This window comes from Urocitellus parryii, chromosome 16, assembly GCF_045843805.1.
Source record: "Urocitellus parryii isolate mUroPar1 chromosome 16, mUroPar1.hap1, whole genome shotgun sequence".
NCBI classification, from domain to species: Eukaryota; Metazoa; Chordata; class Mammalia; order Rodentia; family Sciuridae; genus Urocitellus; species Urocitellus parryii.
Genome location: NC_135546.1, coordinates 2,734,973 through 2,753,649, shown reverse-complemented (window position 1 = coordinate 2,753,649; position 18,677 = coordinate 2,734,973). Strand labels below are relative to the sequence as shown.

The following is an 18,677-nucleotide window of genomic DNA, read 5'->3' as shown; positions in this document are numbered from 1 at the left end:
TCTGATTTGCCAACCAGGCCACTCAGACAGTGCCCGAGCAGCTGCCACCATCGAGGGCTTGCTCAGACAGGCACTTGGATCAAGGATTCACACCAGTGTTTCTGAGGGAAGGAACGTGATTTGAAAGCTGACCGCCCTCAAAAATCATGACCTGTGTCTCCACGTGCTCGACAGACAGGGCGTGCAGACAGCGTGAGCTTCCACGGCTCCCCGCTTGGCCAGCGAGGGGCAGATACTGGGCTCCAGCCACAGCCCTGTGCTGCAGATGGCAGGTGGCCGTCCCCTAGCAGGGCGGCCAACAGGACTCCTGTTTCAGGGGTGGGGCGCGTGTGGGGAGAGAGCGAGAAGCCAGGCGTGGCCACCCGGGAGGCCTTGTTCCCACCAAGGTTGTACCTTGGCCATCGGCCAGGGAGGTCAGGCAAGGCGGGAGGGGCGCAGGCGAGACCCTGAAGTCGGAGGGAGAAGGGGCCGGGAGTGCAGAGGGATGGGGCTGGAGGGACAAGGGTGTGTGGGCACAGCTGAGCAGGGCTCCCTGGTCCTAAGGCCTGGCCTGCTGGGCTGTGGCATTGCCTAGATGTGTCCTGACCCATCTCAGAGCTGGACCTGGCTGAATCTAATGAAGATCAATCAGACATTCCTCCTGTTGTTCAGACACAATGGCCCACTTGTCTGCAGAGGGGGACGTTCTGTGTGACCCGAGAGCTCCCGGCTTCCTCATGAGGGGCCAAACGCCCTGTGAAATAAGAAAGTAACCGGCCGGCCTGCAGGCCGGGCTCTGGACTCTCGGGACGCTTTAGGGAAGGGGCCCTGCTGTGCCACCAGACCTCAGCTGGGCTCCAGCCTGGGAGGGAGGGAGGAAGAGCCGCCCCTCGGCCACCTGATGCCCAAGGCCTTGACCCCTCCTTCAGCCGGAAGCTCCCAGAAGCACAGTGGCTCTGGGGGCATCCAGGTGTCCAGAGACTGTTCTGGGGGAGCAGGTGTGAGGGACAGGAGCACCACCGAGGTGGTTGGGGATGGCAGGGGTCCCAAGCAGAGAGAACCAAGCACGTTTGGAAGTCGGGTCCTTTCAGGGAGAAAGAGCTCCAACAGCTCAGGAAGCTTGCCAAGTCCTGGCAGGAGGGACTGTCGGTCGGCAGGCGGGTCCACGGGGCCTGTTTTCCAGAGGGGACCCCAGCAGGGGCTTTGGGATGGTGCTCCGGAGGCGGTTTTTGTCTGGGGTCCTGATTGGCTGCCGACGGTCGCGGTTTTGTCGTGGTTCCGTCGTGGTTGCGGGCTCTGGAGTCCTGCTTGGGCTCTTCAGTCCTATTGCTGTGCGTTTGATATGGGGTCTTCACCTTACGTAGAAAACACCTGGACAGGAGTCCTGTTCTGATGTACGTGCCCCAGCTGGGGGAAGCAGGCAGTAATGAAGGTTATGGTTAAAGGCACCATAGGCCATTTCTCTGGCATCTTTCTCCTTGGGGGAAAGTGTAGGCTCGGAATGGAGGGGAGTCATGACAAGTCGCTGGCGGAGCCCTGAGCCTGTCTAGGGCTCCTGCACCGCTCCAGGCCTATCAGAAGGCTGAGGCCTCCTGTCTCTTGATTGGCCTGTTGGACGAGGCTGCTGCGTGGAACTATTTGGTCACCACAGGAGCCTTCGAGGTGAGGGGGTGCAGTCCCGGTTGCCCACCCGACAGCCTGTCCTCGGTCCTCCACTTCCACCCCCCCACCCCCCAAAGCTGACCTCCTCATTTTTTTCTAGAAAGCAAGACAAATGGTTGGACTTTTGCATGACTGCTTTTAAAGCTAGGTTGTGTGCATTTTGTGCACTTGGTAACCACTAAGGAAGGCAAGTTGAGCAGCTGTGAGCAGAGATAGGGCCCCAGAAAATGTCCTTGGAGCAGACCCTCCGTGCCGCACAGCATGGAAGGCGGTTGGTTATCTTTGGCGGGGATTTCGCAGCCCTGCGCAGGCTTCCCCAGCGCCAGATTCATTCTCGGCTGATGGGGTATTCTGATGGGGTGCTCTCCGCAGAGCATCCACCCCACCCCCGACATCTGAAGCTCAGTCAGGGGTGCGGGCTCCTGGCTGCCGAGAGATTGCAGCTGCTGACTTCATCTTCCCATCTTGGAGGTGTGTTTGGAGTCTAGGCTTCGAGCTTCCCACTGACAGGGACAGGACTTGCTCTGTTAAACCCGGCACAGCAGCGTGGACTCACCACCCTGGTGCCTGAGCCTCCCTCCAGCCTCCAGCCTGGCCTGCAGGTCCACGGGCAGTCTGGGAGCAGGAGGTGGCCCCGGTACACACCCCAGTCCCGCCCGCCAACAGCTCCACACCTTGCTGTTCCCCCTTGGAAGGACAGGCAGGTCTTCGGTGCTCCCCGCCCCTGCTGTAGGTCTTCCGAGTGCCAGAGGCAAGCCTGGACTCCACTCAGCTGAACATGCTGTGCCATAAAACCTCGGGGACCACTGCCATGGGGACAGTGGCCCGTTATTGCTAAGGGGGTGTTTATTGAGAATGCACAGACTCTCCAGGGAGCACCAGCCGAGGAAGGCAGGATGGCCCTCGGCCGGTCAGCTCCTAGGGAGCTGAAGTATAGAATTTGGCGCTCCGGGCTGAAAGCAAGCAGGCCACAGCCTACACCGAAGGGCGTTTTTACATTAAAGGGGACCCTCCTCCGGCTTTGGTTCAGTATCTTAATTTGGACATTCCAGCGAGCAGTCCAGGCCCGTCCCTCCTCTGCCTGGCTTTCAGAGTAAGTTGAGGGCTGGAGATTTCCTGGTCCTGGCAGGCTCACCAGCAGAGGGCAGGCGTAGAAGGGTTTTGACACGAGGGTGTGTCCGCCCAGGGTCAGGGAGGGGGCGGAGCCGCGCTGGGCTGGGAGGGCAAGACGGGGCAGGCTCCCGGGCCTCCCCTCAGGCCTGCTGCGCCCCAGTCTCCAGAAAGGCCCTGGCTCCTGAGGAAAGGGGCTCAGTTGCCTTTCTGTGGTAATCAGCAATTGCTACGTAATTAAATGTCAAAAAAATTATTTTTGATGAGACGAATTTTCAGTGCCCAGTTCTGGCTGTGGTGTAGGTGGGACCTAAGCACTAGTGCCCTTAGGAGGAGGGGTAGGCACGGGTCACCTGGGTGGAGGTGCCCCGTCTTCCCCAGGGTCTGAAGAAGAGGGCTTCCTGGTGAGTGCCCTCCTGCCCCCAACACGTACCTCTTCCAGGACTTGGCACAGATCCGTGTCATCAGTCCTGACCTCCTGACAGAAGCAGTCCGCTAATAAATTTCCAGGTCGTGTGAAGACGAGGGATTCTCCTTCTGCCATAAATGAGAGAGGACCGCTTATCACTGTCAATTCGAGGAGGGGCAGGACAGGATGCCGCCCGCTTTATTTTCTGCGAGTGGTTTTGTTTACCTGCGAGGTTTTATGAATGTCTTTAGTCTTAGAGTGAGGCATTTCTCTCCCCTCTCTCTCTCTCTCTGGTAAATGTTTTCTGTAGCTCATGTACCTATCATGTTCGTAAGTTACCGGAATGTTGACATGTCATGCTGTGGATATATAAATTACCCAGAGACACTGGCATTATAAAATGTGGCACTAAATGAAGATGTGAACGGCAATTTGGAGGATGTCATAAAGAGAAATTTAAACTCGCGAGGAATAGTGGGATCTCTCAGGCTTCTCCCTTGGCCAAACTAGCAGGCACAGAAGAAAAAACAACATCATCAGCGTCATTGTCAACACCGACATAGTGTGGCATAAACAGCATCGATATGGAGCGGCCTCGCTCCCTGTAGATGGATGATGTATTAATTTATATTTTCAAGTAAAAGCGCCACTTAAATCGAGATGGGATGGCGGTTCCTCTCAGGAATGGGGCATTGCTGCTGCAGTCCAGTAACTCTGACGGGCTGCCCTTGGAAGGCACAGACAGGCCGGGGGGGCCCTCCCTCGCCGGCCTCCAGCACTGACTGTTCTGCCAGGGCCTGAGCTCTGTACTTCTGTGGCCCCAGCTATTCTATGGCCAAAGAATGAACTGGCTAATCTCTTATGTTCTGTTATGTCGGAATGTGTCCTGGGTGCTCGACTGAACTAATGAGGACCGGGAAAGGAAACAGGTGTTCGCGGCGAGTCTGTTTAGAACTTGAATTACACCTCGCCTCTCCTCGGGCTGTGCATTCTTCCACCATCTTCCTGTGCTTTCTCCGGTTGGCTCCAAGCAGCTCTGGCCCAGCAGGCCCTCAGCGGAAGCTGAGAAGCATCTGTGCCAGGGCCCGTGGCCGGGCTCAGGGCTCCCTGGGCCCTGTCCATCATGTGAAGCAGTGTCCTGTGAGATTCCGCTTCTCCTCCACCTTCTCATCTCCATCCCCAGCTCGATGAAGGCTCCCACTGCCCTCCACGTGGAGGGCCCGTGCTCACGCCTGGAGTCCCAGGTGTGTTATTTGGTGGTTAGGGTTGGGGTGGGATCCCAGTAATCTCTTCTCAGGCGCACAATGGACTCATTTAGCAACTGACAGGTCTCTTAATATGTGGTGTTTGAACAAGACTGTGTCTGTTGTGGGTGTTAGGATGTGGGCATCAAAAATATTTTTAAGTGTGGTATTTAGTGTTCCTTCTCTCTTCCTTAAACAAGAGCCTCCCGCCTCACCCAGGTGTTCCTTTAATATCGACCTCTCTTCCTGTTAACTGTCCAGAACCTGCTTCCCGTGGTGGGCTGTGGTGCTGAGTTTGCTTGACTCTTAGCGGAGGAAAGACCCACTCTGCCTTTCTAAACCCCAGTGCCATCTTGTATAAAATGGGATTGCAGAAGTTTTGACACAGGGTAGGACACGACACCTTCTCGCACACTCCCCGCAACCCCCCCATCCAAACGCTTTTTTCCCCTTCCGGCTCACCTTAACAAAATGCCCTGGCATTGGAGCTGATGGGGACAAAGTTGGCAGTAAGTGTGTCTCCTAAGCCACTCATGGTTTAACATGATGAATTCGTTTCGCCATGGACGGCCCAGTGTTCCCCGAGTCCCAGACCCAGGGCAGGCACACAGGGCCAGTGCTAACCCACGTGGCGGGTGGGGGCTGTGCAGAGGGTGTGGGTTTCTCGCTGATGGTACATTTCCTTGCCCAGAAGTAGTCTCTGAGTCACTGTGTCATCTGTCTGTTGGGAGGGAGGGTGGACTGCACTCCAGGTGGCTTCTGAGCTTGTGTGCTAAGCCACTTCCCTCTCCATCTTGTCCCCTCCCTCCTCACCCAAACCATCAGCCCTTGGAACACCACCTCCCCGTGGGGCCTTCTCTGCCCTGTGGGCCCGTGGTGCTTGAAGCCCCAGCACTGTGCAATTTAATACTTGAGTAATCGCTTGCCTTGCATCACTCTATAATTATTTGGTGAGGCTCATCCGCACAGCTGGGTCAGGAGCCTCCTTAATGTGTTTTTGTTTGCTTGTTTGTTGGTTGTTTGTTTTGATGCTCCTGGAGACGATCAACGCGGCCTGCAGGGCAGCCAGCCCTAGTTGTTAAAGCACATATGAGTTTTATGGACGCCTCCTCCTGAAGACCCGGAGCTTTAAAACAAACAACTCGCATATTCAGAGGGCACCCCATTTTGTTCACAGACGTTAAAACTCAAATTGATTTTAATACTGGAAAAAAAAAAATCACTTGTGTGTGATTTCGAAATGGCCACAGTTCCACTTCACTTTTTTGCTGTGCATTGGTTGGAGAGAATGTCGTATATTTTTATTTCCTCCTTTGGGTTCTGCGCAACCCCCCCCCCCCCCAGCAGTACCTTGTCTCTTTAAGAGGACTCTTGATGGAGGGGACAGGATGTTCTGGCAGATTTAAGGTCTCCCCACCCCCAAAAGAGTGGATTTGGTTCTGTATTGAATATTCATGGTAGGGTGGGGTCACATTTTTATAACCTGAAAAGATGCCACTAATAAATTTGTTAGGTGACAGGAAAAACGCTCAAAGGTGGGGAGCCAACTGCATGTACCCATATGACATCTGATCACGCACGGAGGGCCAGTTGCTCCACTGTGTCTCCGTTGCATCCAGATTAATGCACTTACCCTGTGGAGGCTGAGGCATTTGCTGGGTTGGCAATACCATCAGCATGCTCTCTGGCTTGTAGCAACCCGCATGCACACTGCGAGAGCGCCAATCCAGACACACTCAGCTCTTGCAATCACTGGGTTAGGCTCTGCTGTCCTTTTTAAACCTTTTTTTTTTAATTGAGGGAAAATAGGCAATCATTTATCACTGCTCCTCTTCCTTGAACATCTTGAGAAAAATAATAAAAATGCAGACATTCTTCTGTAAGTTGGAGTGTATCTAAGTACTGTTTGGGTATCTGCAGATATGGGTGGGTGGGTGAGTGCGCGAACTGCAGACACACGTGTCTTGATGCAGGCCTGAAAGTTTCTAGTCTGCCGCTGGTTAGTGGAGCTGCGGCTCCGAGGCCCAGGTCGGCCGCACCGACCCAGCACCCTTCTCCCACCCTGGAGCCCAAACCGGCTCACCCACCGGCGGCGCCTGTTTAAAAAGAGAAAGAAAAAACAAACCCACCACCTGGGCTTCTGATGGCACTGGAGAGCCACCGTGTCCGGGGGCGACTGTCCCCTTGACGTGCGCCCGGGCAGCTGGGGAGGGGACGGGACAGCAGGGTCATCTCTCGGGGCAGCGGGGCGCGGGCCGGGCCCTGCGAGGCGGCGGAGGCCGGGGCCGGCGGCCCGTCCACGTGAAGCGAAAGTTGTGCGGCGGCGGCGGCCGTTTTCGAGGAAAGCGCCGCTCACCCCGCCGCCCTCCGCCAGCGCCCGGTGTCCCCGCCGGCGAGGCCGGGCCGCTGCGGGTCAGTGTCGGGCCGCGGGGGCGCTCGGGGCGGGCGGCGGGGCGCGGGGCGCGCGAGCGGAGTTGCGGAGACAAAAGCGCGGGCCGAGATTTCACCTGCCGCGGAGGGGGCCGGCGGCCGGAGCCCATTGTGTGGGGCGCGGCGCGGGCGGGCGGCGGCTGTGATTGGCGGAGCGGGCGGGGCGGGGGGCGCGGCGCTGTCAGCCCCAGGAGCCCGCGCCCCGCGCCTGCAGACGCCGCACCGAGCCCGCGCCCAGCCCGGCCGCGGGCGCCCCGAGCCGGCTCCCGCCTGGCGGCTACATGGAGAGTGTCAGGTGGGTCCCGCGCCGCGTCCTCGCCGCGCCGCCCCTTCCCGGCCGCGCCGCGGGCTTCCCGGGCCTCGCCGCGGAGGCTGGAGCGCCCAGGGCGCCCAAGTTGAGTCCTCCAGCCGCCGCCGCCGCCGCCGCCTCCTCGCGCTTTCCCAACTTGGACCGGAGTTGCGCGCTGCCAAGTGGAGGCCGCGGCCGCGGAGGGTGGGAGGCAGCGGCGGAGGCCTGCGGTCCTGGGGGGAGATTTGCCCTGCTCGCGCGCTGGCTGGCCTTTATTTTTTTTTAATGTTCATGGGTGGGGTGTAGTTGAGAGTTGGAGGAAGTCCTGCCTGTGTGCTTCTCTTTCTGTGCCTTTTTTCCCTCTCCTCCCTCTGCAGTTCGTTTTGTGCCGGTCTGGCCTTCAGGCAGCCACTTTGGTGAAGCCCTCACCATCCCTGCATTGGGGGGACATATCCAGGGTGTGATTTATGTCACCTCGAGAGCGTGTGAAATAGACGAGGAGCCTTCGGTCTGAGTGGAACCCGTGTGGATGTTTCTTTGCTTCTGATAGTTTGTTTCTATATCTGTCTGGGCTATTTTGAGAGTGGCTGTTCAAATTCAAGGAGTTCACACACAGCGCAGGGGAGGGGGAGGAGGAGCCCCCCATGGACGCAGGCCACTGGTCCAACTGGTTGGGGGTCCTAAGTCTCTGCTGTTACTTTAATTAAGTAGGGAGCGGGGTTAGGGTTTGGAAGTGCCACAGACTGAGTCAGGGCCACCGTGCGCCCAGCTGAGCCGGCTGGGAATGTAGCTAACTCAAGTGTCAGAACTGCGAGGAGGAGGAGGAGGAGGAGGAGGAGGAGGAGGAGGAGGAGGAGGAGGAGGAGGAGGAGGAGGAGGAAGACTGGTCAGTGGGAAGGGGACTTGCCCCCTCCTTCCCAAGTGTGGTGATGGGAAGGAGCAGACCTTTAGAAAGTGGGGGGCAAAGTACATAGACACTCTTCCTCTTTGGGATTAACTCCTTCAGGGCCATCCAGTTAAAACTGAAATAGCTAATACTTTTATATTCTTGTCCAAACAGACCAAATGTTCTAATCAAGCCAATTTAAAAATGCAAATCACCTAATTTCCATAGATTCCAACATTCTGAAAGTGACACATTTGGAGGAAAAATTAAGCCTGATAACAGGAAATATGAATCATACTATCAGTGACTAATCTGCTTAGGGAAAAAATGTAACGTGTACTTTATCATTAGGAAGTGCTAAAGCAGCCATTTTTTCCCCAAGTTAAAGCAAGTGACGTCTTTATTTGGGAATGGGCCCTGTTGTGCCCTGTGTGTTGTGTAATAGGTGTTCAGGAGCTGGTGTGTGTACACGCGGAGGAGGTGGCTTGTGTGGCGGTGAGGCGTTCAGGCTGGCCTGTCAGTGTCAAGGAGACCTCCAGCGTGATCGCGCTGAGATTCCAGTTTAGGGTTTCTGCCGGGCTGTTTTTGTTGTGCAGAAGAATACCACGCTCTGCTCCGTGTTCAGGCTCATCACTAAGCAGACCAAGGCAGACAGAAGCCTCTCCTAATTGATACCCTTTGCATAATCGAAAAAAGGTCTCTACCTAGTTTATGTGCTGCTTTGTGCTGCCTGACACATTTCAGTGAAAAGTGTGTAAAAATGAAACCAAAATACAGACTGTCTACCCAGAGACACTGGCTGGCTAACTCTGGGGTGTGATGCAGCTGAACCTTGAGCGGATGGGGCTGACACTTGATAATCAAAGTTGATTTATTGTTCATTAGTACTACATTAGCCTCTCAGGCAAGACAGCTATGTGTGTAGTGGCCCTGTCAGGAGCAAGACTGCAAGCACCTGTCATTTCCAAGGCAGAAGATAAGCAACAAATATGAAAGTGATGCAAATAAAAACACATCTCCGGAGGTGAAAGATCACACGGCCCTGATTTTTTTTTCCCCCCTTCAAAACAAAATAGCAGGAGTCAATACCAGACTGCTAAAGATTTTTTCTTTTTTCTTTTTTTAACCCTAAGAACTACTCGTGGAATGAGAGTCCTGGGCTTTGTGTTCACCTCTGTGCCTTAAGAACTTTCTTTCCTGCTCAGATGTACAGCTTGCCTGACAGAAAGTTGGTTAATGAAGGAAATAAGAAACATGTCAGCTGTTTAATCCAAGTAATTGAAAGAAGGTGGGCATCCCGTTTGTGTGTGTGTGTGTTTAAAAAAATACGCACATTTCATTAAATGAAACTTTTAAGCGTGATCCTGGGCAAGTGCCATGACATGACACCAAGCCCAGTGACGCGGGTCATAATTCCAAGTGCCTTTTCTGCAGCTCCTTTCTCTCGGGATTTTTCCTTCCCTCCTTGAAAGGGGATATCGTCTCGTGACATATGACAGAAAACAACCTAAGTGTCAAAAGAAAACAAAATCAGGGAACTTTTGTCTACAGCCCTTCAGACACGGATTAACTCATATTTTTCCAGGGATGGAATGGAAACATTCTGTATGGGGATATGTGGTGTTTTGTCTTCTCTGAGTTTTCATTTGACAGGGATTTTAGAGGCTGTGATCTTAATTAAATCTCAACTAGCTGAAATAACGCATCTAAAGGCACGCGGTGTTGCGTAACCTCGCTCTGTTGATAAACCATAAATCATCAGGAAGCTTGATAGAAATGGTTGGTTTGAAATTTTTTTTTTTTTTTTTTTTTTTTTTTTGCTGTTAAATGCACCTTAAGAAACAAAACCCTCATCCTTGCTGCCCTGTGTCTGAGCACATCAGGGGCTGGCACTGCAAAGATTAAACTCCCTGTTGACACTGGCTAGTCGTACAACTTTTTTAGCTTAGCCTTCTTCCAATTGCAAGATGCAGTGAAATTAAAATCTAGATTCATTAAAAGCAATGAAATTCCAGATTTGTCAAGCATGATGTGCAGAAGTGTTTGAATCACAGTGTTTCTCAGATAATCAGAGGAGAATGTTGTGACCATTTTCTCGGCCCTAGGATGTGATTAAAATTTGAGTTGGCCAGAAAAAAAAATTAAAAAGGGTTGAAGAAATTGATTTTATTATGTGGTTTATCTGTGGATGAGCATTTCATTTAAGAGAACCTGAAAACCATGCTCTCAGTAGCTGAGCCAACTCGGGACCAGCTTCAGTGGGATGCAGGTAGTTGACTGTGATTCCTAATCAGGGGCTAACTCCCCGGCAACAGTTGACCAGAGAAGGTGCGTCAACAAATGGATGCCTGTTGTCTCTCTGGTATGTTGCATGTCAAAAACAGGCATTTTGATGCCAAGGAGTTGCAATCATGAAAAGGCTTTATTAGCTGTCTAGTTTTTATAAATTGTAGTGCTCGCAAGTACAGTGTTGTTTAATTTTACTGCCTTTACACAGATGTTTTTAACTGCTGCCTTTTGGAGCTCCTCTATATGCCTTAGTAGACGCTATCTACATAGAAAAATTGAGCAGGCTGTGTGTGACAGCCTAGTGGCATGGGTTTCGTAGGTGATGGTTTGATAGAAGGCGGTAGTTATGTTGCTCTTCACCTGTCCATCTTCTTAGGCAGAGGAGTTCAGCCCTGCATGGTGAGATGTGGGGTACCCTGAACTCCCCAAAGCTAAATTTATTGTATGGTGAAAGCTGCATTTTCTTGGAAGCAACATGGTATTGCTGGGTACCTGGTTCAGTCTTTTCAGAGTGCACTACCCTTTCCCTGCCACATGAATGTCCTTCTGCTCTTCACCTTTTTTTTTCTTCCTTTCATACAAAATAATAATATTTAAAAAATGATCGAAAATTCTGGTACTTCTTTGCTTAAAACACCCTCTGCAGACTGAAGGGAGTCAAATTATCTGGCAAGAGCTAAACTGGGCCTCTCCCTTCGAATGATGGGAATAACCTTCTCTGGGTCCCTCTTCTAGCCTGGCTGGCAGTTATTTGAAGAGAAATGAATCTAGAATGAGAAAAAATGAATTCTGAACGCATGCATTTTGCCTCATTTTCAAATCTGGTTAAAAGCTACTAATGAATCAGGAGGCAGGCTAAATGTTAGGGTGAGCTTTTTAGAATACCTTGGTACCACGTTTTAATTTTTAAGCTTTATCTTGCCCTTAAATCTGAAACATCATTGTTCAAATAACTGAGAACAAGGTAAATCAACAACATCAAAAGGTGGGCTTCTGTGATTTCTCAAGGGCTTGTTATTTTGTAGTTCCCGATTCTATTTGATGTCTTGACAAAACAAGATGACACAGAGGAGAATACATTAAATTTTGATTTTTTTCATCTAACCTGTTACTGTTGTGGCAGCTTAATTTCTTCCACTTTTTTTCCTGAAGATGGCTGTCTTGTTGGGTTCCGCTAATTGTCCCAGAACTTGGGAAGGTGGGTCTTAGACCCTGGGTCTCTCCCCTGGCCCTTTTTTTTTTTTTTAAACATATTTGGACCTTTCCCATGCAGGCAGTTTTGACAGGGCTCTCTCTTCATTAGAAGTAAATCAGTGAGTGGTGGAATTGTCAAACTAGAAACTGATGTCTTCTCATGAGAGTCATCAGACCGTCCTTTGCACCGGTAGCCTAACTGTGATGACAAGGTGGAGGAGCTGGGGAAGGCCAGGCAGGAGAAGCTTCAGTGGTTTAAAAACAAAAACAAAAAAAACCAAAAACAACGTTGTTAAGTCGTCGTAACCCATTGGGGCCTCAGAACACTTTGGAATGATCCACTTTGGGCCTACCTGTCTGTTAAAATTCAGTTATTCCCCACCCCCTCAAAATACAGGGGGCCTTATTTGCAGTTAAGCTCCCTGTGTTATTTCCTGTGTTGGTTGAAGCTTTGAAGAAAACAGAGCTAAATTTTACTGTTAGTCTTAGAAAAATCTTTTTTTCTTTTTCTTTCTTTTTTTTTTTTTTTTTTTTTTTGAGGAAAGATCAACATTTTGTTTTTCTCCGTGTAACACTAACAGTTGACCTAAAACCCTATCTGCAAGTTGTCTCCACTTATTTTAGCTGTGCCCTTGTCTCCATCAGGATGGATACAGTTGCTTTTCCATTATTTTTGAATAGTACTTGAATTCAAGAGGAGGTAATGAAGACCCCAGTCCTTCCCTCCCAGAGCTAAGGACTGTGGAGAGAGTCTCTTCTGATGTCCCTTCTTGGGGTAGTTCCCTTGGCAGTAGTTAAAAACGATCTTTGATTTTGTTATAAAACATCATGGTGTGTTGGATTCACTTGTTGTCCCTCCTACCTATGGGGGAGAGAGGTTGAGGAAGGGAGAGGAGGCAATTTTCTTGATTTAAGTACTACTAGTAGTAGTAGTAGTAGTAGTAATAGTAATAATAATAATAATAATAATAATAATAATAATAATAATAACGGCTGGGTTGAAGAGATCAGTGCTTCTTGGGTGATGATTTCCCTGTGCAGCTTCCACTGTTTCCTGCATTTAACAATTATTAAAGGGAAAAGCTATTTAATTTACGTAAACTTTACATTTTTATGCAAATGAGGCTGATATTTATTAGGGCTAAAACAATTCTGCCTGCTCTTGAGTCCCCTCTTCTGCCTGGGAAATGCTACACTGTAGCAAGGAGGCCTTACCTCTGCTGTAAACAAATAGAAATTCAGGCCACTTTTTAAAATTTAAAGACAAAAGAAAAAGAACTTGGAGAGCTTTGGTAGAGATTGCCCATTAGGGTGGATAACCTGGAATAACTCCTGATTGGCAGGCAAGTCTTGGCCTTCCAGTTCTTCCTGAAGAAAGATAGCCTTTCTTGATAGAATGTAATAAACAAAATGATAAAAAATGAAATGCTAATTGCATTTTAAAGAGGTCTTTTTTTCTAAAATTTTAATAGGTGGTTGCATTGTTACTGAGAGAACAGTTATGCTAATGACTGACTACTTAGATGATTTTGCATTAATATAATAACCATTACTTGCCTTAATGCTTTGTACAGTATTGTGGCAAAATAGCTAAGTCTAAAAGAGTTATACAAAAAGCAGAATTCCATAATGAAGCAGAATTATACTTTCCACATGAATAGCATGCTTTTTCTTTTTCTGTTTTTTTTTAAACTGAAATATTATGTCAGAAATGTATTTTCTTTTTTTTATGATCCAGCTGCCTTCCATGTTCCCTGGTTAGAATTTTTTTCTGATTTATATATATATATATATATATATATATATATATATATATATATATATATATATATATATATTTGTAATGCCATGGAGACTAGATGGAACTTTCTAACTTTGTTGGCTGGTTCATCTGTTGTATCACTGGCTTGTTAATTCTGAAAACTCGAGTTTCTCAGGAGGGCAGAGGTTATGATGTTGGTTTCCTCCTGCACAGGCCAGCTGCTATATACTCATATAAAATTTGGCATAGTTTGTTCGTTATTTTTTTTTTTATAGAGCCATTTTCTTTGTTTGCTTTTGTTTTGACATGCTGGAGCCTTCTGATTTAATTTGTTTTGCTCTTGTTATGTGATTAACTAGGTAACACTGCCTAACCAGATCACTTCATCACCAAACAGCCTGGTATCTGGGGGGAAGTTAGTTCCTGGGACACACAGAGGTGAATGAGCAAAGGTTAACACCAGTTCCTAATTTTTTTTTTTTTTTGGTGGGGGTGGTTATTTAATGAAAATAAATTTAAAGAAAGGTTTGTGGAAATAAAGCAGCTTGCATAAATTTTTGTTCTTCCTGGTTTTATAGTTTGTCCACAGTGGTAGGAGGAGATGCTGATGGGCAGAGTGTGTGTCTGTCTGCTCTCCCTCTCCCCCTCCCTCCCTGTGGTTCTTAGCTGGAGCCTAAGCTACAGGGAGGGAAAAACATGATAACATGTTATTTTCAGTATTGATATTGTGTCGTCTGCCTCCCACCCAATTCCTTCAATTGTCTCCTAGATTAGAAAGAAGCATTGTTTCTCCAATGTTTTTGTTTGTTTGTTTGCTTTTCAGATTTTCCCCTCCCATCACCTGCCTCTCCCTGAGATAAAAGACAACAATAAGGCCCATTATGTGACTAGTCCTCAGGCCTTCAGACTTGCAGAGGCAGAACTTGCTGGGCAGTGCAGGGGCTTGGGACAGCAGTTGGTGGCTGAGGACAGTCTCCCGTGGCTGCTCTGGAGCTAGAGCAGCAGGCCCACACTAGCAGAGGTCTGTGGCCCGGGCACAGTGGTGTTCCTGCCATTCCCGCAGGTCCCAGTGCACCTGGGATCCGCCACACCCAGCTGGTATCAGTCAACAGTGGATCATGCCGTGTGTTTTTTTAATTCATGATTTCCTCTTGAAACTCAACTAAATAGTGTTAACTCGCGTGTGTGTGTGTGTGTGTGTGTGTGTGTGTGTGTGTGTGTTTAAATTCAGTTTTGTATGCTAGCATTCTTTAAATGTCTGCCAGGAGTTTAATTTGAATTTCTGATCCCTGAAGGCAGCTAGACAGAATCATTCTAGTTCTTCATAAATTGCCTTCTATGATTCATTGTTAACTCATAAAACACTCATTTCTATATTCTCAAACAGCTGAGGTAGTTACAGTATCGGGGATATATATATTTTTTTGTCTTATATTTAAATTGTCTTATGAGAAAGAAAAAAAAAATTAGCTTAAACTGCCAGATAGGCACCAGGCCCTGTGGCTCTGAGAACATCAGAAACGCACGTGTTTATCTCCGGGAGAGCAAGGTGGCCAGCGTGGGATTGGAAAAGAGGAAAGCTTCGTTTTCACTGAATACTTTCAAAGAAGGGCCCGTAAATATGAGACCGCTGTAGTTAAAAACTCACATGACTGTTTTAAATACTATTGATTTAAACCACTGGCTAGATTTTATGAATCAGAGTGTAATTTCTGAGCTCTGGCCATATTTCTCAGTGCAAGGCTCTCTCTCCTGTGTGCCTTTAGCTGCTTTCCACACATTCAACCCAGGATTAAATGATAGCAGTTACAGTGATCAATAGGTTAAGACTGCTGCGATCACTCTTGCCGCTAATGACCTCAGTAGTAATGGGCAATAAAGTGTGGGCTGTAATAGCCCGTCGCTGGTCCTGCGTGCCCTTTGATTCCCAGTATTAGTGGGGACTGGCGCATGAGAAAGTTGGACGCTGGGAATTCGGGCAGTGGATACATGGCTGTAATTCTTAACTAGTTAAAGCCTTAAACTGTGCTCTGATTTTTTTCCCCCTACCCCCACCATGGTTTCTGATCCATTTGAATATGTTTGCTAAAGCTTCCCATAACCTCCTTTCCTGATCTGTTGGAGCAGAAACTTTGGGGAAATCTCAGTTTTATTGCATTTATAAATTAATCTTGAGCCTCCCTTTAGAGGTTTGGTGCTAACTGGTGAGAAAATGTGGTTTCGGACAGTAAAAGCCAAGTTCAAGCCATTGGGACACAATGGCCACTTCTGGTCACTCAGGGACCCATCAGCTGGGGTAGAGGATCACTCCAGCTTCTTGCTGCGGTCCCTCCATGGGCCGGGCTGGGCTGCTGCTCCAAGCGTTTTGCTGCTCATCAGCTTCTCCATCAAAGTGTCCAGAGGAAGAAAGCAAGGGAGGGTCAATCCACTGCTCTGCAGCATAACTGCAGAAGATTAATAGATAACTGTGGGAAGGGGGCCTTAAACTGCGGGCTGTCTGTGAGGTTGGAAAATTCTCTGTGTGGGTTCTGCCCCTCATCACCCCTCCCCTTTTTATTGACAGTCAAGAGACAGTGGTATTCCTCATTCAAGAAGATGCACGCAATTTTACCAGAGTTAGAAAGAAAACAAAACTTCCAGAATACGTACACACACATGCACACACACACACACAATCATGCACAAGCATGTGTGTCTACACGTATGTATGTGCATATGGAAAACTTCTAAAAAAACTGATTCACTGAGGTGTCCTTTGCCCACAGCACTCCTACTAAGGGTACAGGCAGAAGACTTCTTCTGTCAGTTCCATGCGTCTGTGTGACCACCACCCTGGTCAGAGTGCCCCCGGAAGTCCCCTGGCCCCTTGCTAACAGGATGTCCATAGATCTCTTGAGTATTCACAGCCAGGGGATTGTTTCTGTGCTGACTTGTGTTACAACTCTGTGAAGTTCATGTTCGCCGTCGGTTCAGACCTTACACCACCCATTCCTGTGCGTTTTCCTGTTCATCACCATTAGAAATTTGGCTCAAGAATATTTATATTGTACATCATCCAAGAAACGCAGAGGAAAAAAGAAACCTTAAACATGGCTCTTTTGTTTGCTTAATTGAACCTCCTGGCCGGGTCCGTGATGCAACTCCCAAGGAAAAGTCAACCCCGTGAGGTGACGTGTGGCCTCAGCAGCCCCAGACAGTGACTGGCACCCCGTGCGCATTTGAGGATCCAGAAAGTTTCTTCTGGGCAAAGGCAAAGTGAACTAATTGGAAATAATTTGTAGGTGGTTGGATGTTTGGGTAATGTCATCTTGATGTTTGCCCTAGACTGAATGCAAGTTCGCCGTTCCGATCATTGGTGGTATTTCATGCTGCGAATTATCTTTTTAAAAGGATAATTTATCCATTCATATACATCTGTCCCTTTTTGCATATAAAAATATTCAGACATGCCCATCTGTTTTAAATTACAGTGTATCTACATCTACACTTAAAAGGCCACTGCAATAGGAAGAATTCATGGATGACCTTCCAGAGCCGGGTTAATGAAATTTTCCCAGGATTCAAGCTAGTGTTTTCTAAACATGCAGAACTTGCACGTCAACACCCCCACACACAACATGCCCACAGCAACAGTGCAGAGCATTCACTGTACATGAATCTGACCTTCAGGAACCATTTTTAGTTCATCAAAATTAGTGATGCTGAGAAATCGGGACATCAGAGCATAATGACTGTGAAATTAGGAATGAGAGCTCGCTATGCAAATGACAGGACAGATCATGTGAGAGAGTCAAGATAAACTGCACATTAAGACATTATGTTACATAAAATTAATACTGCATTTCTCCCTTTTGCTTACTGTTCCCCTGAAAGATTTTTTAATTCTTTTATCTTCTGATCAGCTATTGTCTGCTGAATTTTTTTCAAGTGGCACACAGGCAAAGTGCAAAACATGTTATTACCTTTTATTGTAATACATGAGATGACAGCAGATCCTTTTTAACAAAGTATATCCTTTACTGCCTCTTGCTTCTTGCTGTCACATGTTTGATTAGAAACCAAAGAGAAGTAAGATGCTTAAATATTACTCTTTCAAGACATACGGGTTTTGTCTTCTCCTTCGTTGTTTTCTTTTCTTATCTTTTCATTGGGGTGTGTGTGTGAGGGGGTGATTCTTCATGAAATAGTCTTGCATTACGGGGACTGACAAAATGGTTCTCATGTAGTCTGCAAATTAAACACAAGTGCAGTGATTATTTTGAATAGCTAAATTACATTCTAGAAAGCTCGCGGAATTCATAGCATTGTCATTAGGTATCCGCTTGAATACAATTTGTGTAACCTTGGCCAAGACAGGCTGTCATTTTAATGTCAGTGTTTTATCTGAACAAGACATCATCCTTTCAGATCCAGTGTACAGGTTCCTTGCAAAGATGCCCGTGCAGAAACGTGTTAACAGTTGCAAATATGAAATGCTATCAAGTTCATCACTGTAGCTGTTTGTCACTGAAATGTCATGGAAAGCGGCTTTTAATGGTCTCGCACATAATATGAAGGAATTGAGACATCTGTGTGCTGGGTGAACAGGAAGGGTGAAGGCGTCACGGAAAGGGTCTGCGCCCAGGTTCAGAGGGCGCCTCTGAGGTTCCCTTATCAATGGGACTTGGCAATTATTGATTGTCCTGAAAATTGCTATGCACAAAGGAAGTGCATCCCATAACTCCAGCTGCAAAGCTATGGGGTCCTATGTCCCTTCTCCCTTAATACAAAATTCAAGTTTGGGTTAACTTCCTCTAGCTCGTTTTGATTGAAGACTCGTTCTTAACTAGAAGCTGAGCTCTTTCTATCCCAGATCCGGATAGCATTTGTTAAGTTTCTCCTCCTTGTCTGTCTCTAAGACTTTCTGGAACCCCCATCAGGGCTGAAAGGTCTCATTTTTCTGTATTTAAAGTAAACTCCAGGGCTGGGGGTATTGCTCAGTGGTCGAGTGCTGGCCTAGTGTGTCTGAGGCCTTGGGTTCTATCCCTAGTGCCACAAAAATCACCCTCTACAGACTCCACGGGAGATGGCACAGCGGTCGGTGCTGCGTCCCTCTGCCGAAGTCCGAGTTGCCTGGGAAGGTGGTCAGCTCTCTGGGCAGGCTGGGGGCAGCCGGCCGCTGGCCTGGGACGCAGCGTGCTATGGTTTCCTGGCCTCTATTCACGCTCGGTTACGTTCCAGGTCCCCGTGTCGGTGGCTATGATGACACCTCAGGTTATCACTCCGCAGCAGATGCAGCAGATCCTCCAGCAACAGGTGCTGAGCCCTCAGCAGCTCCAGGTCCTCCTCCAGCAGCAGCAGGCCCTCATGCTTCAGCAGGTAACCATCCCCACCCCCACCATGCCCGCTCAGAATGGCCCCTGGGCGGAGTGGCCGCCATTCCC

At 48.7% G+C, this 18,677-nt stretch overlaps 1 protein-coding gene across 7 annotated transcripts in view; it reads left to right on the top strand.

The window, feature by feature from the left end:
* The window catches only part of Foxp1 (forkhead box P1), a 518,767-nt gene that overhangs the window by 419,968 nt on the left and 80,122 nt on the right, over nucleotides 1–18,677 (top strand). For 6 of the 7 annotated variants that reach the window (XM_077793425.1, XM_077793427.1, XM_026392656.2 and 3 more), the window contains one exon: nucleotides 18,475–18,612. In XM_077793425.1, the coding sequence (XP_077649551.1) occupies nucleotides 18,475–18,612 (138 nt within the window). Of the gene's footprint in view, nucleotides 1–7,055; nucleotides 7,130–18,474; nucleotides 18,613–18,677 lie in introns of those variants that run through there. The other variant, XM_026392657.2, reaches the window with a different exon arrangement.